Source organism: Lynx canadensis, chromosome D1 (genome assembly GCF_007474595.2).
Source record: "Lynx canadensis isolate LIC74 chromosome D1, mLynCan4.pri.v2, whole genome shotgun sequence".
Taxonomy (NCBI): domain Eukaryota; kingdom Metazoa; phylum Chordata; class Mammalia; order Carnivora; family Felidae; genus Lynx; species Lynx canadensis.
This window is the reverse complement of record NC_044312.2, coordinates 61,753,776-61,772,961: the sequence shown is the minus strand read 5'-3', so window position 1 is coordinate 61,772,961 and position 19,186 is coordinate 61,753,776. Positions and strand designations below refer to the sequence as shown.

Sequence of the window (19,186 nt, the reverse complement as noted above, 5' to 3'; positions counted from 1 at the left end):
TAAGGGGCACTTGGGTGGCCTAGTCAGTTAAGCCTTCAACTAAGTCTCAGGTCATCTCTCAATTTATGGGTTTGAGCCACCTGTAGGGCTCTGTGCTACAGCTCAGAGCCTGGAGCCTGCTCGAATTCTGCGTCTCCCTCTCTGTGCTCCTTCCCTGCTTGTGCTCTGTCTTTCTCTGTCTCTCAAAAATAAATAAACCTCATTTTTTTTCAAAAAATACAACGGAATACTACTAAAAGAAATAATTAGAGTACAGAAAGATAATTTGTAAATTAAACAGCCATATGAAAAATAAAAGAAAAAACAATGAAATTCTCAGAAGTTAGATATAAGAAAGTAGAACAGAAGGACAAGTGTTAACTATGGGGGCTGGGATGAAAAACTATATAGGGCCAATCCAAGAACACCATCATATCACTAAGTAGGAGTTCTAGAAAGTAAGGGAAGTTAAAACAATATATAGGTGGACCGCTGCAGACTAGGAACATATTAGAAATTATACAAGACTATTCCAAAAACCAAACACACAGATCCAAATTGGGAGTATCCACCATGAACCCATGGAAAAAAGAATACAATTTCACAGTAAGTTAAGAAAATGAAAGCCTGTGGCTATAGACTAGCAGAAAGTATTTGCAAAATACATGTTTAACAAAGGACTTATATCCAAAATATACAAAGAACTTTTAAATCTCAACAATAAGGAAATAAACAAGTCGCTTAAAAAGTAGGCAAAAATCTGAAAACATATTTCACCCCAAAAAGACATAACAAAGAGCAATAAGCATGTTTTAAGATGCTCAATATCATTTGTCATTAAGGAATTGCAAAGTAAAACAATGGGATACCATACACACCTATCAGAATGGGTAAAACCTGAAATACTGACAAAACCAAATGCTGGTGAGGATATAGAATAATAGGGACTCTCGTTCATTGCTGGTGAAAATACAAAATAGTACAGCCACGCTGACAGAGAGTTTTGCATTTCTCACTGAACGAAACATAGTCTTACCATGTGGTCGGCCTTGCACTCCTAGATATGGTACCAAATGGGTTAAAACTTATGTCTACACAAAGACACGCACATAAATGTTTATAGCAGGTTTATTTTTAATTGCCAAAAATTGGAGGCAACTAAGATGAAGGGGAAAAACAGACCGTGGCACCTCTTTAAAATGTAATGTGAGTATTTGATTAAAAAAAAGAGAGAGCTAGGTGTGCCAGAGAGGCTCAGTGGGCTGAGCATCTGACTTCGGCCTAGGTCATGATCTTGCCATTTGTGGGTTCGAGCCCCACGTCGGGCTCAGAGCTACAGCTCGGAGCCTGGAGCCTGCTTCGAATTCCATGTCTCCCTCTTTCTCTCTACCCCTCCCCTGCTCACACTCCGTCTCTCTCTGCCTCAAAAGCAAATAAACATTAAAAAAATTTAAAACTCAAGAGAGCTATCAAGCTATGAAAAGACATGGAAGAGCCTTTAACGCACAGTTTTGAGTGAAAGAAGCCATCCAGAGAAGGTTACATCTGTACATGATTCCAAATATATGACATTCTGGAAAAGGGAAAACTATACAAATTAGAAATAGCATAAAGATGAGTGTAGCCAGGAGTGTAGGAAGAGAGAGGGAGGGTTGAATGGGTGGAGCACAGGGAATTGTAGAGTAGTGAAAGTGATCTGTATGATACTGTGATGGAGGGTATACGACATTATGTACAGGTATCCCCACTTTTTGAAAGTTCACGTTATGCCCCTTAGCTCTTCGGAAAGACCTACCTCAGTACCTGTTGTCACCACTTGAAAGAACTCTGAAGAGTATTTTCACTTTTACAAAAAAGGCAAAACAAGCTTTCAGTGTGTGTTTTGCATTGAGCCATTACAGAGGGAGCGAGAGGAGGCCAGCCTTCCTGGGGACCCACACTCAACATCACAGCATCAACCCCCCAGAGTTCTGAACCGTGTCTCTGAGCATCTGTGCTTTATCCAGATTAATTTTGTGCATCTGTTAGCAAGACATGTCTGAAGGTGTCAGAAAACCTTAACAGAGATTATTTTGGGGGACTGGACATGCTAAAACAATTTTTCATATGAATTAATGGTAATTGCTTCTTTGTTTATGCCATTTCAGCTGAGGAGAGGTTCCAGAGAGAGGTTCTACTCTTGGATAGATCTGTACTTATCAGAACCTCAGAACTGTAACAGAGAAAGTGAATCTTGATGTAAACTGTGGGCTTTGATTAATAGTAATGCATCAATATTGGCTCAATTGTTTACAAATCAGACAGGCAATCATTAAGTTTTTATATAAAATGGGAGTAGTAAAAAGGACACACTAGTAGCTTCAAAAGGGAAATGAATAAGTTAGTAAACAAACAGCTGTCACCTATAGGATTGGAAACCAGAATGGCCTTGCCGATTTCCACAGTAACACAGGATCTAGAAGATAGCATAAAATCCCTGCGAAATGTTGAGGAAAGCTACTGGGATCCTGACGATAACAGTAGACACTTGTATCTCAGTATGTTTACATGTTCCTTGCCCTCACTCAATCAATAAAGAGCAGAAGAAGAGCCAACCCATATTTTCATGTATAGGGAGAAAAACAATCTCCTACTTTCGGAGCCAGCCCCCAAGCCACACCACAAAAGACTGTCTAGGGAGAGAGGGTTGGGGGACAGTAGCCTACTGTTATAGAAAACACTGGAAATACCACAAACCCCGACACAAATGCCAAAAAAGAGAGTCCACCCTGTGATGGAAAGTAGTGACAACAGGCCTGAGGCCTTTTGAGTAAGACATTCCTCAAATAGGGAATTAATAGGAGTAGTTGAAAGTGCATGGAAATAGGAAAGTGCATGGAAATTGCGTGGAAAACACTCTTGAGCAAGTGTTGATTTTGTGGGAGGAAAAACCATGACAGAAATGGCTGTCAGTTAAAACTGACGAAAAACTAGTAACCACCTTACTCTGAAAGAACCCCCTCACTCTCCTGTATACAACTGTTATCAATATTCCTGGAAAACAGGAAGCATTTTCAGTGAAGAGCTTCTGTCGAAAATAGAAAATAAAAATACAAATAAAATAAAAATGAAAATAAAAATGTTTCTGGTGATAAATGCTCTGTCTCCCCTGCATGAACACCCACACAACACACACAGACACACTCACACACCGGTGTGTCCTAGAGAAACTACATTATATTGCTCCAATCTGAAGTCATTCTCTCTATGAATAATTGGTAGATATGGGAATAAAATAAGAAAACAAAGTACAGAAATAGACAAGAAATAGATCATATGATATAAGAATCATTTAAAGTTGGGGTGTCTGGGTGGCTCAGTTGGTTAAGCTGCCGACTCTTGATTTCATCTCAGGTCATGATCTTGCGGTTAGTGGGTTCAAGCCCCACATCAGGCTCCGTGCTGATAGCGCAGAGTCTGCTTGGGATTCTCTCCCTCTCTCCCTCTTTCTCTGGCCCTCCCCCGTTCATGCTTGCTCTCTCTGGTGATAATGCTATATCACAACAAAAAGGAATACAATAAAACAGATCACTCACTGGTGTCCCAAAAGATCACCAGGAAAGTTAGAAGGAAATCTGTAAAATTTGTCTTATGTCTCTTCTACCTCCGTTTCTTTTTCTTCCATCATTTAGACTCTCCTCTTCCTCATCGCAGATGTCCTGATGAAGCCCCACTCGGTAAACATCCCCTCCCCATAACTGCACTTCACTCACAGATTAATCTTTTCTTTCTGTCTCCAAAACACCGTAATCCCATTGAAAATAAATTTTCAGCAATTAACTTTAGCTTCATGTTAAATGGCTACACAGTTGGTTTATGGAACTAAAGTAGATCAATAGACTTAAGCATCTCAACATTTTATTACATAATTTGAAAGAATCATATACCAACTTAAGGAAAGTCCTAATGGGGTGACCCTTTGAGTATTATGTCCGCTAAACTTTAACTCAAAAAATGGTGTCCAAATGAATACAGAGAACAAACTAATGCTTGCCAAACAGGCTGCAGGTCAGAGGATGGGCAACATGAGGAAGGGAGAGAGGGATAGAAGCTTTCAGTCACAGGAATAAATGCCAAGCATGGGGAATCTGGTCAGTGGGATTGTAATAGGATTGCATGGTGACATACGGGACACTCACGGCAAGTATATAACATACTATAACATATAGACTTGTGGAATCACAGTGTGGTACACTTGAAACTAATGCTACATTGCATATCAACTATACTTCAGTTAAAAAAAAAGAAAAAGAAAGAAATGGATTCCAAATATTTCAATCATATGATATGAAGTACTGGAATATTGAACACCTAATAAAAACTGAAAGTAAAGGTGGTAAAACTATGCTGCACAATGATACTGACTCCAATGCAATCAAGAGGTAAAAAGGCAGACATCTCTTAAGCCCATGTTCCTCTTAAGCAAATACATTCAGCCCCCTTTGATTTGAGAATGGGGACTGGGGGAGGATGGAAGCCACTTGTCATCCACCTGCTTTGTATCCATGTTTATACCCTCACTTATAGCTATGTATTCATAGGAATACGCCCCCTCACACACACATCCCACTCAGATGGGCTATCTCCTCGCTGGCATTTCACCCAACACATCCCTTGCTTTTATGCATTCTGTTGCAACTACAGAAAAGTAGTAACCAGTAGATTACCCTCCCTCCCTTTTATTGAAGGCCTGGGGACCCCACTTCCTAATGTGAAACCCTGTTACTTCCTGCTTGGGGGTATTTTGAAGTAATATATTGTCTAATTTTCAAGCAGGGACCCAAATGGGACAGTGAATTTTTCCTTCACAACTTGTCAGGCATATCCATCCATTTAAGAGTCCAACTCAGTTTGAGGCTGCATATTTTTTAGATTTTTAATATTCATCGTATAATTTTAAGAAATATGTTGATTAGCTGACAAGAATCAATGAAGTCACCTGTGGATGTTTAGTGCCTATCATGGCCCTTAGCATCATTCCAGCGGCCCACCAAGGTTGAGAAGGACATATGTACTGTATCGTCCAAAATGTATTTTGGTAAAAACGAATTCCCTCCCTCTTCCTTACGCAGTATAATACTTCAGGGGTATGACAGTGAACAATTTGATGACATGTTTTTGTGTCTAGTTTTATTTTTATAGGGAGTATTGGGTGGTGGCTGCGATGAGAGCTTTCAAATCTATGCTGTCTGACCCTGAATCCAATGGGACCTGGGACAAGAAGCTGAAAGTCTGTGGAATATTTTTGCATCTGTTGGAATAACAACAGTATCCATGTTGAGGATCATTGTAAAGGTCTTTTCAATAGGCTATTGTGAAGATTTAATAAGGTGATATTTATAAAGTGCTATGGCACATGTGAAGCACTTATTAATGTGAAGCATTTTTTCCCCAAGATACGACTTAATTCTTCCATGGAAGGAGTCAGAGTGCAGTTTTAAGCTTATTAATACATCTCACTATCTTTTCACAGAGAAGAAAATCTTGCAAAACAATCTAATCCGACGTCATTCAACCTAAAGTGGTGCTGCTCCTCAATCCTCAGTCAGTCCTGTGGTCTTTAATCCAGGTACTAGGTCTGGAATATACTGCCATAGATGGCCCCTTTCTCTTACCATCACACCCATCCCCAGGATATGTGGTATGTCCTGACTGGAATCCCAGGACTGGAAGATTCTCATACCTGGATCTCCATCCCTATCTTTTCTATGTACATGTTAGCTGTCATAGGCAACATCTTCTTGATCTTCCTGATTGTAACTGAGCGCCGTCTCCATGAGGCTATGTATATCTTCCTTTCCATGCTGGCCTCATCAGATGTGCTCTCCACAACCACAGCCTCCAGGATGCTGGCCATCTTCTGGTTCCATTCCATGGATATATCCTTTGGTAGTTGTGTATCTCAGATGTTCTTCATCCATTTCCTCTTTGCGGTAGATTCTGCTATTCTCCTGGCCATGGCATTTGACTGCTATGTGGCCGTCTGTCACCCACTGAGATATACCACAATCTCAACCTCCTCAGCCACTGGGAAAATTGGCATCACAGCTGTGGTCAGGAGCTTTATCATCTGTTTTCCATTCATCTTCCTGGTACACCGACTTTCATATTGTGGGAGAAACATCATTCCCCATTCTTACTGTGAGCACATGGGCACTGCCAGATTGTCATGTGACAATATCAGTGTCAACATCATTTATGGCCTGACTGTGGCCCTACTGTCTACAGGACTAGACATTGTGTTCATCATTATGTCCTATGCGATGATCCTTTGCACAGTTTTTCAGATATCTTCCTTGTCTGCCCAATTCAAGGCCCTCAACACATGTGGTTCTCACATCTGTGTCATACTTATGTTCTATGCTCCAGCATTCTTTTCCTTTTTTGCCCATCGCTTTTGGGGTAAAACCATCCCTCAGCACATCTACATCCTTGTAGCCAACCTCTATGTGGTAGTGCCCCCTATGCTAAACCCCATCATTTATGGGGTGAAGACCAAACAGATTCAAGACCGAATAATTTTGCTTTGCTCCCCCATCAGCACACATGTGAAAATGAAGAATAATGCTAAATGCTGGCTATTTCTGAATAACATTCCCACTTTCTCTCTCTCCCTGTGTCTCTCTCTCTCTCCCTCTCTCAGTTACACACACACACACACACACATGCACACACACACATACACACACACTGAATGAGCAATGGGAATAAAGAGAATCCATAAGTAACTCTCAATAAACTTAAAAGGATAATAAATGCCAAAGTTTCCAATGTATCTCCCTAAAGCACTTAAAATTGTTGAGAAAAATAAATGAATGATATTCTCAATTCTCCTAGATATCCTATTATCTTGCATTTTATCTTATTCTTAAGCATACACAAGATAACACTAAGAAAAACATATTTTAGGGTTAAACCCAGATGGAATTGTCTTGGGTAGATTTGGGAAGGGAAAATAGTGAGTCATTGAGTGTTTGTAGAGACAGTTGAAATTCTGCTGAAATATAAAACACTCCCACCACAGTCAGTAAATACTTAGGCCAGGAGCTTGAAGCCACAATAAACAATAAACAATAAGCAATAATTATTTCTATCTGTACCTTTTACAGCAATTAAAATGTGAGTTCTAAAATGAGATATTTTCTGAATCACTGATAGAAAGTCTACTGTATAGAAAAGGCACATCGTATAGGTTTATTGAATGAACAGATGATACTGAATGAAAACAAATAATAAGTGAAATCAACCCACCTGAGACCACATAGACAACTTAAAAGTTAACACTTTGTTCCCTACATAGTGAAGACTTTGGGCCCAAATCATTAATGAAGCATCCTGGTGTCAACAGACTTCACCAAGGGAGGGACTACCAGATGAAAAATACCATACCCAGGTCCAAAAAAAAGGCAGTGAAAGACTAAATAGGATGTTCACACATAATTGTATTTAAAGAGGCTCTATTCACACCAAATATTATTTTATAGAAACTTGTCTCCAGATTGTACTTTATTTTCTTCATTCAAGATAGTATTCTTACAACCTCTCCTTCAGCAGGCCTTAGCACATGCTCTGAGAATGTGCAATCTGACCTTATATACACTTGAATATAGACAAACAATGAACTTTCAAGCATTACCTTGAATACTTGCAACCTCTTTAGGGTTAGCCTTTTTTCTTTGTTTTTCTATTATGTATATATGATGTGTGTTTGTATACACTACACACATTAATATATGTACAATGTAATATATATACATTATAAAAACACGCATATATAGACATGCATGTTAATGATATATATATATGATATATATATGATATAGGATGTATATATACACATGATGTAATATACATCATATATATATCACATATATAAATCATATATATATATATATGTATATATATATAAAACAATCAATGTGGGAAATGAAAGCGTGTTGCCTTGACCCTTGGAATCCTGGATAACTACTTTGGTTTGAAATATGTGTTATATTCACTTGAATTTGAGCAAGGAAATCTATTTTAAGAGTTAGAATAAACCCTTTGATATGAGAAAATCCTGGTTTGCCATTCCCACACTAACTGTATAAAATTGTCCTGTTATGTAACTATTGGTTTTTGTCCGATAAAATGGAATTATTTTAGTACCTTCTTTACTGGCATGACAATTAAATGAAATATGTCATATGATGTATTTGGAATTTAATAAAAGCAAATTTTATTTTGATGGTGTTGGTAACTTTTATGAACAGAAACATTAAAGAACTGATCCACCAAACGCAACATAGCCCTGCTAACAATAATTCATAGAAAAATGGTTGGAATGGGTCATCATCATAGATACGGAAGTCACATAAAATGTTGCTAAAAGTTGCAGCAAATAGGATTCTGGTTCAGAATTAGATTCTCCAAGGATTGAAGGGGAGTCAGAGAGGAAATAGAGTACAGAATGATAACAAAATATTTGATTAAATGAGTGGTATAAGTGAGCCTTCAAGGAGAAAACTTTTTAAGGGGTGCCTGGGTGGCTCAGGTGGTGAAGCATCTGACTTTGGCTCAGGTCATGATCTCATGGTTTGAGGTTTGAGCCCTGTGTCGGGCTCTGTGGTGACAGCTAGGAGCCTGGAGCCTGCTTCAGATTGTGTGTCTCTCTCTCACTGCTCCTCCCCACGCAGGCGCTCGAACTCTCTCTCTCTCTCTCTCTCTCTCTCTCTCTCTCTCTCTCTCTCCCTCTCTTTCTCTGTGTCTCTCTCTCTCTCTCAAAAATAGATAAACATTAAAAAATAATAAAAAAGAAGGCTTTTTAAGGCTTGATTTTTGGCAGTGAGGGACTAAGAAGATACCAATTTCCCACCCAGAATGTATGAAATATGACAGGAATAAACAATGATTGACTCGTCAGCCTCAATTGTAGAGAAGCTTTCAGGTTGAGGGCTCAGGGACTGGTATATGCTGAAGGAGTCAGGAGTACACTGTGTGTGCTGAGCTACTAGAAGCACAATCACTGAGTGGTTGCCCTGGAAATTTTGAAGGGGATGCTCCGTATCCTACCATCCTACCATCTTCTTGACCACAAAGTCCCCCACTGGGTAACAGTGAGTAAGAAAAACGGTATACCATGCACGATAGAAACTGAGAGCCCTGGAGGGGCTTAGAGAAAACTGACCTACTCTTCCAGGTACAATTAAAAAGAAGAAGAAGAAGTAGAAGAAGAAAAAGCACTAAGAGATTGTTACGGTGAGAACCATATTTCATGAGAGGAAGATGCCGGATCATTTAATATCAGACTCTTAGACCCAGAGAGTCAAAGAATACATTATCTGGGTAGCTGAGCAGTAGCAGATATAGAGATACTATGGAGTCAGAACAAATCTTCCTCCTGATGGTTTCTGCTCTGCCCTAAGTGGTCTCAGACATGGTGAAACGCTGTTACATGAAGCATGGGGTATTAGGAAAATGTATCCAAAAGTGGGAAGAGGTTAAAGATGCTAGTTTGCCATGTCAAAAGTGTTGCAGAATAATATGGTGTTATAATTGGGTTTTAGCTAATATAAGTTAAAGAAGTATAAGAAGTGGGGAAAGAAGAAGACAAGTCCTAGGTTTTGTGTCCTAATTTATTTTTCCTTATTTCTTTATTTCATTATTTTTCTAGTCTTTGTAAAGCCAACAGAGTTCCATTAGAATGGCATAGAAATCCATATTTTCTTATACTGTATTGTGTACTTGAAATTTGTTGAGGGGTAGAACTTGGGTAGTCTCATCACAAAAGAGAAAAAAATAGGAAAATGGTGCAGGTGTGAAGTAATGGATATGTTGATTGGCTTCGTTTTAGTGAGTATTTCATAATGTATACATATATTGGGTCATCAGTTACACAATCCGATATAAGCAATTTTTGATTGTCAATTATACTTCAGTAAACATGGGGCAGGGGTGGGGGAGAAGACATTAGTGTTTTATTGTAGCTAGAATGATTAGAGACATGAAATGAAAAATGACATCATTTAAAATGGTAAACAAAACTACATGTGTCTCAAATACATGTAGGAAATATTTATTGCATATTATTCATTGTAATGATAATATGGCATCCACAATGATCTACAAATTCCCCATAATCCCTATAAATGCTAATATATTTTATCATTTGCATGCTGATTTTCTTTTTTAATTTTTATTATGGCAAAATATCTTTACCATGAAGTTTGTTATAATAATGATTTTTAAGTGTATGATTCAGAGCAATTAATCATATTTGCAATGTTGTGTTACTACTTCAACCAGTTGCAAAAGCTTTCATCACCCAAAACAGAAACCCTATGTCTCTGAAGCAATAATTCCCCACTCCCCTGTTAACCTATAACCCACTTTATATTTCTATGAATTTGTTTACTTGTAGAGGTGGAATCATACAATATTTATGCTTTGTGTCTGGTTTATTTCACTGAACATAAGATTTTCAAAGGTCATCCATGTTGTAGCATGTTTTTATCCTTCATTCCTTTATACTGAAGCATAATGTTCCTTTTACATATATATATATATACATATATATATATATATGTATATATGTGTGTGTGTGTGTGTGGGTGTATACATTGTTTTGTACATTCATCTATGGATGTGCAGTTTGGCTGCTTCCACCACTTGCCTAATGTAAATAATGTTGCAATGAACATCCATGTACAAGTATGTCTTTGAATACCTGTTTTTAATTTGGGCGGTACATACTCAGGAGTGGAATTACTGCATTACATGTAATTCTGTGCCTGAGTTTTTAAGAAACTGCCAAACTGTTTTCCACAGAATGTGCACCATTTTTCATTTCCTCCGGCAATGTATGATGGTTCCGATATTCCCTATTTTGTCAAAACTTGTTAGTGTTTTCATTTTTTAACTGTGTTTTACATTTACTTATTTATTTTTGAGGGGCAGAGACAGAGCACAAGCCGGGGTGGGGGGGGGGCAGAGAGAGAAGGAGATGCAGAATCCAAAGCAGGCTCCAGGCTCCAAGGCAACAGCACAAAGCCTGACCTGGGGCTGGAACTCACAAACCGCGAGATCATAATCTGAGCCGAACTCGGACGCTCAACCGACCGAGCCACCCAGGCACCCCTAGTTTTTAAATTAAAAAAAAAATTATACACATTTTAGTAGATGTGAAGTGGTGTCTTATTGTGGTTTTGATTTTTATATCATGTGTAATTGGCATTTGCATATTTTCTTTAGAGGATTAATTATTTAATTCCTTTGCCTATTTTTAAATTCAGTTGTTTATCTTTTTGGTTTTGAGTTGTTTGAGTTCTCTGTATATTTTGGGAATTAATCCCTTATTAGATATATAATTTGCAAATTTCGTTTTGTAGGTTATCATTTCACTTTTTGTTAATGTCATTTGATAATGTTGAAATTTTAATTTTGATGAAGTCCATTTATCTATGTTGTTTATTTTTATCCTCAGGATTTGGTGTGGCTTTTGAGAATCTATTGTTCAATTCAAGTTTATGAAAATGTATCTCTATGTGTTTTCCCAAGAATTTTATGATTTTAAATTTTATATTTGTGCCATTGCTCTATTTTTATGCATTCTGAGTTGTAGTGTTTATGTAAAAGAAAAACATAGAAAGTAGTCAGAAAAATTAAAAAAATTACTTAACCACTTAGATATGAACTTATGTATTATAAAATCAGATACTTGCAGCACTGTGACTCTGACAAAATAGGCATTAGATCCAAAATCAGGATACAGAATCAAGATATAGATCTACATTTACATAAAGATTTAAAATGAGACCTATAGTTGCTCAAAATACTTGAGGAAACACCAGGCTATCCATTAACACATGTGTTAAAAGTGGTCTCTACATTTGTGAATAACTAAATGAAATCCTTAGTCACCCAAGTCCCCAAAACAAATTCCAGATGGAGTTAAATTTCTCTCCTTTCTCCTTGTTCTTTCTGTCAACTCTATTAAAATCTCTGTCCCATTTTCACTCACCAACTCTATCTCAAGCCTGATCTTGAATTCCACCTCTGGCTCCTAACCTTAACACCCAAGGCTCTGCTACTAGAGAGCCTAATTCTAAATTCTAAAACACTAGAATTTTAGTGTTCATGAACTTCTTCCCAGATAAAGAACCTTCGCCTTAAACTCCATCCTCGCCATCATATTCAGCCTGTGAGACCCTAATGGCTTTGCTGTTGCTCTCAGCTTTGACCCCAGGTTCCAGCAGGAGACACTTACCCTCCGAGAAAATATAGAGAAGGTTTCACCATCATCCATGGAGAGTAGGGGGAGAAAGAGTGAACTGGTAAGTTAAACAAGGGCATTGGAAAATTCTAAAAACTGGGAGAAACTACCCTCCTTTTCTAAGAGACTTGTTTCTTTTATTTCCTGTGTTGAGTATTTACTGTTCCAAATATAATGGTAAACAATTTACATACATTATCTTATATAAGTATTATTTGTTTATGTCAAATACTTGGATCTCAGATAACTTAAGTGGTTCTCCAAGATCACAAGTCATTAGTGTTAGAACCATGAACTCTCTTTATCACTGTGCTAAATTACTTTTGCTACTTCCATCACTCTTGTACAAACTGCAGAAAGTTACCAGATCCTTCAGTCTTCCATTTCCAGAGGAAGCTGTCATTTCTATGCTTATTATCAGCACCTTCACTGCCACAAATGACCCTGTGGAGATTTCTGTCAATGCCTTTTTTGTTTGGCATGTGGCCCATGTAGAAACACTCTGCCCTGCATCTAAACACATTTCTCTCCCACACAGTGTGCTTTACATGTGTCCTTGTTTCATAAATACATTTTCCATCTCTTTTGTAAGGAATATCTTAATATGATATCAAGAGCTTGACATTTGACATACAGTAACTGACCAGAGACTGATATTCGCCAGTCCCCACGTGTTTCCCTGTATCTTCTTTTTTTTTTTATATATATATGAAATTTATTGACAAATTGGTTTCCATAATTCCCTGTATCTTCAAATGTGAAGTCTCGCCATGACATTTTCGACAGTTCCACTGAGTGCACACCTGCAACCTTCAGTGTTGTTGGCACTCCAGGGAAGAGGCAGAGCATACCTGGATATCTATCCCTTTCTGCCTGGTGTACATCATCTTTCTCCCAGGAAATGGCACCATTCTTTCCATCATCTGGATTGACCCTGCTTTGCACCAACCCATGTACCTCTTTCTGGCCATGCTGGCCGTTGTTGAACTTGGTGTCTCTATGAAGTGTGGTCCTCATGTTCCCACTGCTCTTCCCCATGAAAGGTCTGCTTTTCTGGGGCTACAATACCCTCACACACTCTTACTGTCTCCATTCAGATCTAATCAAATTGCCCTGTGGAGACATCCGCCCAATAGCATCCTGGGTCTGTTTGTCATTACCTCCACATTTGGGCTGAACTCCTTGTTCATTGTTCCTTAGGTGTTGATTCTTCATAGGGTACTGGGAGTAGCTTCTGGGGCTGGGAAGTGGAGGGCACTCAACACGTGTGTCACACGTCTGTGCTGTTCTTGTATACTATGTGCCCATGATCAGCTTCTCCTTGCTGCATCCTTTTGGGTGGCAATTACCTCCACTCCTCCAATCTGTCATGGCCAATGCCTACCTTTTCTTCCCACCTGTGGTCAATCGGATCATCCATAGTATTATACCCAGGAAATTTGCAATAGCATTGTCCGTACACTGACTAGAAACTGGGATGAGGTCTAATCAAGACAGATAATACGCTAAGAACATAGGAACTTACATCAGGTATTATTGGTTGGATATGAGCCCTGCAAATGGAAAAGTTCCATAGTTTATTATTGCTTATGAATAAGCTACAAGGTTTAGTAGATGGAGAAAGTAAAGTAGCCTCACCTTTCTCCCTGAAAATAGAGAATGTCATTACTTTGATGTAAGCTTTTAGAAGGAGGCATGGGCCATGAGATTTTTCCTGGTGAGGACATCATTTGACCATTCAATACTTAAATACTTGATTCCTTTGTTTTTATTCCCCGAGGGATAGGCAGAATGTGTCCTGGGGATGTTTTTGTTTCCAAGTACATGCAACTCAGGGATACATATTTGTGAGTGGAAAAGAATCAGGACACAAAAGAGTGTGTGTTATTATTATAATGGGTGTATTGCGACAGTGGTTACTTCTGATGGATGTAGAGGGGACCGAACGACTGGGGAACCACATGAGAACATTTGCCAGAAGATGGAAATGCCATACGAATGTTAAGATTGTAAGCTACATGGTTGTATTCATTTGTCAAAATGGTACAGCTAAGATTTGCACACTTCCATGAATGTCAAATTTACTTCTAACCCTCTAAATAATAATAATGATGACGATAATATTATTAACAATAATTATTGGGGCAGATACTGGCGGTGAGTATGGAAGATAAAAGAATGGTATAATGTTGATAATTATTTATTTTTTTTAATTTTTTTTTTCAGCATTTATTTATTTTTGGGACAGAGAGAGACAGAGCATGAACGGGGGAGGGGCAGAGAGAGAGGGAGACACAGAATCGGAAACAGGCTCCAGGCTCTGAGCCATCAGCCCAGAGCCCGACGCGGGGCTCGAACTCACGGACCGCGAGATCGTGACCTGGCTGAAGTCGGACGCTTAACCGACTGCGCCACCCAGGTGCCCCAATGTTGATAATTATTGAACCCGGTGATGGGTAGATAGAATCACATTATAATGCTTGTTTTGTGCCTGTTTAAAGTTTTTGTAATTAAACAATTTGGAAACATACTAATGGTGCTGATACTAAATATTCATTGAGTGTGTGCCCTGAAGAAGAGATACCTTTCAACTGGTACCTTACGAAGTGATTTACACAGGTGAAAATAATTTAGTACACAGAACAAATATTTGCAGTCAAAACTATTTGACTTTAAGAAACCATTTTGTTTTTAATTAGCTAATGGGTAGAAAAAACCGTGACCTGAAAACAGTGGTTTCAGCAGGAAATGACTAAAATATATAAGCCTCTACTTTTCATAGCTCTGGCAGACACCAATCTTTCGGTAGTAGACATTAGGAGACCTGCTTTTGATCAACAGGAAGGGAGGGAGGGAAGGAACAATTTGAGATAAACTTCCTAGACAGGGTCTGCAGGACTCACCTTTGTTTCCTACATGGTTGCGACTTTCCACAAACTAGAATGAATATTCTTTTAAACTAGAGCTTGAAGAATTACTGAGTATCAAGGTCTTTGTCTTAGAACAAGTGATAAGTATGTAAGTTGATGGGTGGCATCATGTATATAATTTTTTCTGCTTTTATATAATTCATTCAATTTATTGAGTTTTCTTCCATTTTGTATATATCTGTCTTTGAAAGTGCTCAATTCACTGCAACCACCAAAATGGACAAGGATATTTTGTGGACCCAGTTCTTAATTTTTCCAGATAGTTTCAGAAGCCATCCCACAGCAATAATTAGTGGCAATCTCCATGACATTCCTGTTAACTAGTTAGTATTATGATTCTCATTATATAATTGAAGAAACTCAAAGAACTTATGCAAGTTTATTAAAGTCACACAGTAAAAATTGGTACTTGCAAGAAGTAAGTCTGCAATGTGATGTTGGATGATTGAATTAAATATACTTAAGTCCCCCAGGGCACCTGGGTGGCTCATTTGATTAAGCCTCTGACTTCAGCTCAGGTCATGATCTCTCACTCTGAGTTCTAACCCTGCGCTGGCCTCTATGCCCACAGCATGGAGCCTGGAGCCTTTTTTGAGTTCTGTGTCTCGCCCTCTCTGCCTCTCCCCTGCTCATGCTTTGTCTGTCTGTCTGTGTATCTCTCTCAAAAATAAACATGGAAAAAATTTTAAATAGGTATACTTATATCCAAATTCTAGCTATTTTGCTCTTAATATGTATGGGACATTGCTTGTGTTCTGACCTGTTTGAATTAAATTTACTCATTTGTAAACAGGAGATGAAATGCAGTTTAGTTTTGATGCTTTGAAGATTAAAGGAAATGATCTAAATAAAGCAACTACACTATTCATGGTAGAATTTTCTCAATAACTGCTTAGATTTTATTAGTCATTCATTTCCCATGAAATCTGATAGAAATGTGTGAAATCACCCCACTAATTTCATGCTGCCTGCTAAAGCTCTGTATACGGATTTTAAGTTCAAAAACATCACTCAAGTTTTTCCCCAAAATACTGATTTGTATTCACGATGAAGAATAATACATCAGTCTTGCAATCCAGGTTTTTAGCAGAGTAAAATCAATTACATCAATTTCCTGTCCATCCTTTATTTTAAGAAAGCTACAGTAATTAAGAGACTCATATTGCCAAAATCACTGCTAAATCATGTGGAATACAGAGTCAAGAAATTAAGTTCTACATATGGGGTCAATTGAGATCATAAATAATATCATGGCTGTTCAACAGAGAAAGAAGTCTTCTCTGCAAATAATGCTCATATCCATATCCAGACAAAATCAACCTTTTTACTATACAACAGTTAACTTGAAATGGATTATAAATTTAATGAAATATCTAAAAGGATAAAATTGCTAGAAGAAACAGGAACTTTTTAAAAAAAATTAATGTTTATTTATTTTTGAGAGTGAGAGTGAGAGCCAGAGAGCAAGAGCAAGAGGGAGAGAAAGAATGGGGGAGGGGCAGGGAGAGGGAGACACAGACTCTAAAGCAGGCTCCAGGCTCTGAGCTGTCAAGACAGAGCCTGATTCAGGGCTCGAACCCAGGAACTGGATCATGACCTGAACTGAAGACGGACACTTAACAGACTGAGCCAACCAGCACCCCCAACCAGAACATTTTCAAATGATGATCCTTTAAAGATGATTCATTAGCCTACCCCCCACAACCCTTACAACTGTAGGAAAAAGGAAAGTATATCTATCAAAGTAAAGTCAGTAGAAGAGAGGAAGAAAAAGGATACAAAAGTATAAAATAGTCTAAGTTTTCTCAGTGACTTAACAATGAGCTATTGTTAGCCACCATGTGACAGTCTGACCTCTGAATCAATTGCATTCAACGTGACTCAATGCCATATTATCAGTCTCCTTTACAGAGGGAATTGTGGAAAGAGCATGCAAGGACCCCTTGCCCTTTGACCTCTACCTCTTATTCTCCCTGCAATCCATCATGAATGTCTTCCTCCATCATACTGAAGGTATTCTTCCTAAACTTGCCAGCATCTCAACATTACGTCAAATACCACTTAAGGTGAGCAACGTACAAGAAAGGTCTGGAAACCAGGTGAATCATATCAAGGAGAAAGGTACAATGTATATAAGTTTGTCTGGTTTTTTTAGAACTCATCATTTGTTCTCATGATTAAAGATATGCTAATTCTTCTCCCCACATTTCTAAAAATTTGAAAGCATATATCATATCTTCCTTTTATTTGCATCAACTTCAGAAGGGCATGATTGCCTCACATCTATGAGGCATAAAACACCTGCAAAATGAAGGAAGAGTGCAAGAAAAGCGGAAGAAATCTATGAAGAGGAGGGATGGAGAAAAGTTCAGTCCAATGTGCAACAACTGATTCAAGGCTCAGTATGGAAGGACTTAGAAATGTCCATCATAACTCGTCATCCTGAGAAAATTACTGAATTTACAAAAATAGCTTCAATAAAATAAAAATCTGAGGAAGGAGACTGCAAGAGAAGTAGAGGGAAATATGTGATAGAAAGCCCTGGTGGATACAGACTTTTCTTTCCAGAAGTGCCTAAGGGAAAGATGGGTCAAAAGGATACTTACAGAATTCATGGCATAGAAACATTCCTACATTTAAAGGTGCTTTAGATCTTTTTCCAAAAGAGGACAGCAGGAAAGGAACTGAACTCTTAAAAAATACAACATGTGTACTTTAATTTCTCTGCATTTACCCCGTGGGAAAGCGAAAAGAGGAGCGCAAGGAGATTCTGCAAGTTTTAGAAATGATTTCAGAGACATGAGATGTGATTGGACCCAAGGGGGCTTAATTATGAGCTGCTGGGCCTCCTGTGGCTTGGGCTACTGGCTAGGAAATCTCTCAGTCCGTGTTCAGACCAGGTCCTTCTCACATTCACTGTTTGAGTTCTCTACTGTTTGAGTTCAATAAATTTATGCTGCTGCCTCAGCATGATACAAACCTTGCTGGGAGTTTTCGTGGAGATGAACCCATCAACATGATCTCAGATAAACTGACAGAACAGGGAGCGTGTCTGTTCTGCAGCAACAGAAGAAAACCAAGAAAGGCTCTCCCAGAGATACTTCCGGCCTATTGGCAGAGAGTCCAGCAGCAAATGGCTCAGAGTTCATGACATTGAAGAGGGCTGTTATAGAGGGTGCAGATAGAAAGAAGAGGCATGGCCAGCATGAGATGGAAGTGAATGAGATGAGAATCTCAGGAGGAGAAAGAGTGGATGACAAGTGAGTGCTGAGTGATTGTATTATGAAGAGTGACCTTGGTCTTCAAGTGTCTGGTAAGAGCAGAACTGGCTCCCAACAGGAAAGGACAAGGACGTCTCACTCTCGCCAAGTTCACCCCATAATGTTTCATTTCCAGCTTTCCCAATGATAACCACTCCACCCCCCCCGCTCTGTAGTCATGCATCCTCTCCCACCTGCCTTCCCACCGTCTGCACCTGTCAGGTAATGCTCCTATGTCAGCTCCTAACTCTTGAATAGGGTCAGACAAGGTGATCATTTCTAAAGGATTTCTATGCTTTGGAAATGAAGGACTTTGCTGACTGACTAGTCTATCCTAAATACATGTCAGGTGATACAGCCTGTCTTCATAAATGGTCCTTCTGACTATGATTCCTCACTAGAGTTTTAGCAGCATAAACCACAGCTATTGCTGAATTACTGGTATATTTGGTGACTTTCGGTATATGTTTAAATTTTTAAAAATAATGTTTTTAATGTTTAGTTTTGAGAGAGACAGAGACAGAATGTGAGTGGGTTAGGGGCAGAGAAAGATGGAGACAGAATCGGAAGCAGGCTCCAGTCTCCAAGCTGTCAGCACAGAGCCCGACACGGGGTTTGAAATCATGAGCTGTGAGATCATGAGCTGAGCTGAAGTCAGACGCTCAACTGACTGAGCCACCCAGGCGCCCCTAAATTTTTTTAATGTTCATTTTATGTATGAGAGAGAG

At 38.7% G+C, this 19,186-nt stretch overlaps 1 protein-coding gene across 1 annotated transcript; it reads left to right on the top strand.

Annotated features, from left to right (window-relative positions):
* The first annotated feature begins 5,615 nt into the window (after positions 1–5,615).
* Positions 5,616–18,462, top strand: LOC115526285 (olfactory receptor 52Z1-like). Its single transcript, XM_030333737.1, has 3 exons — positions 5,616–6,595; positions 12,230–12,329; positions 18,262–18,462. The coding sequence occupies exons 1-3, from the start codon at positions 5,616–5,618 to the stop codon at positions 18,460–18,462; spliced, it is 1,281 nt and encodes a 426-aa protein (XP_030189597.1).
* The last annotated feature ends 724 nt before the right edge of the window (positions 18,463–19,186 follow it).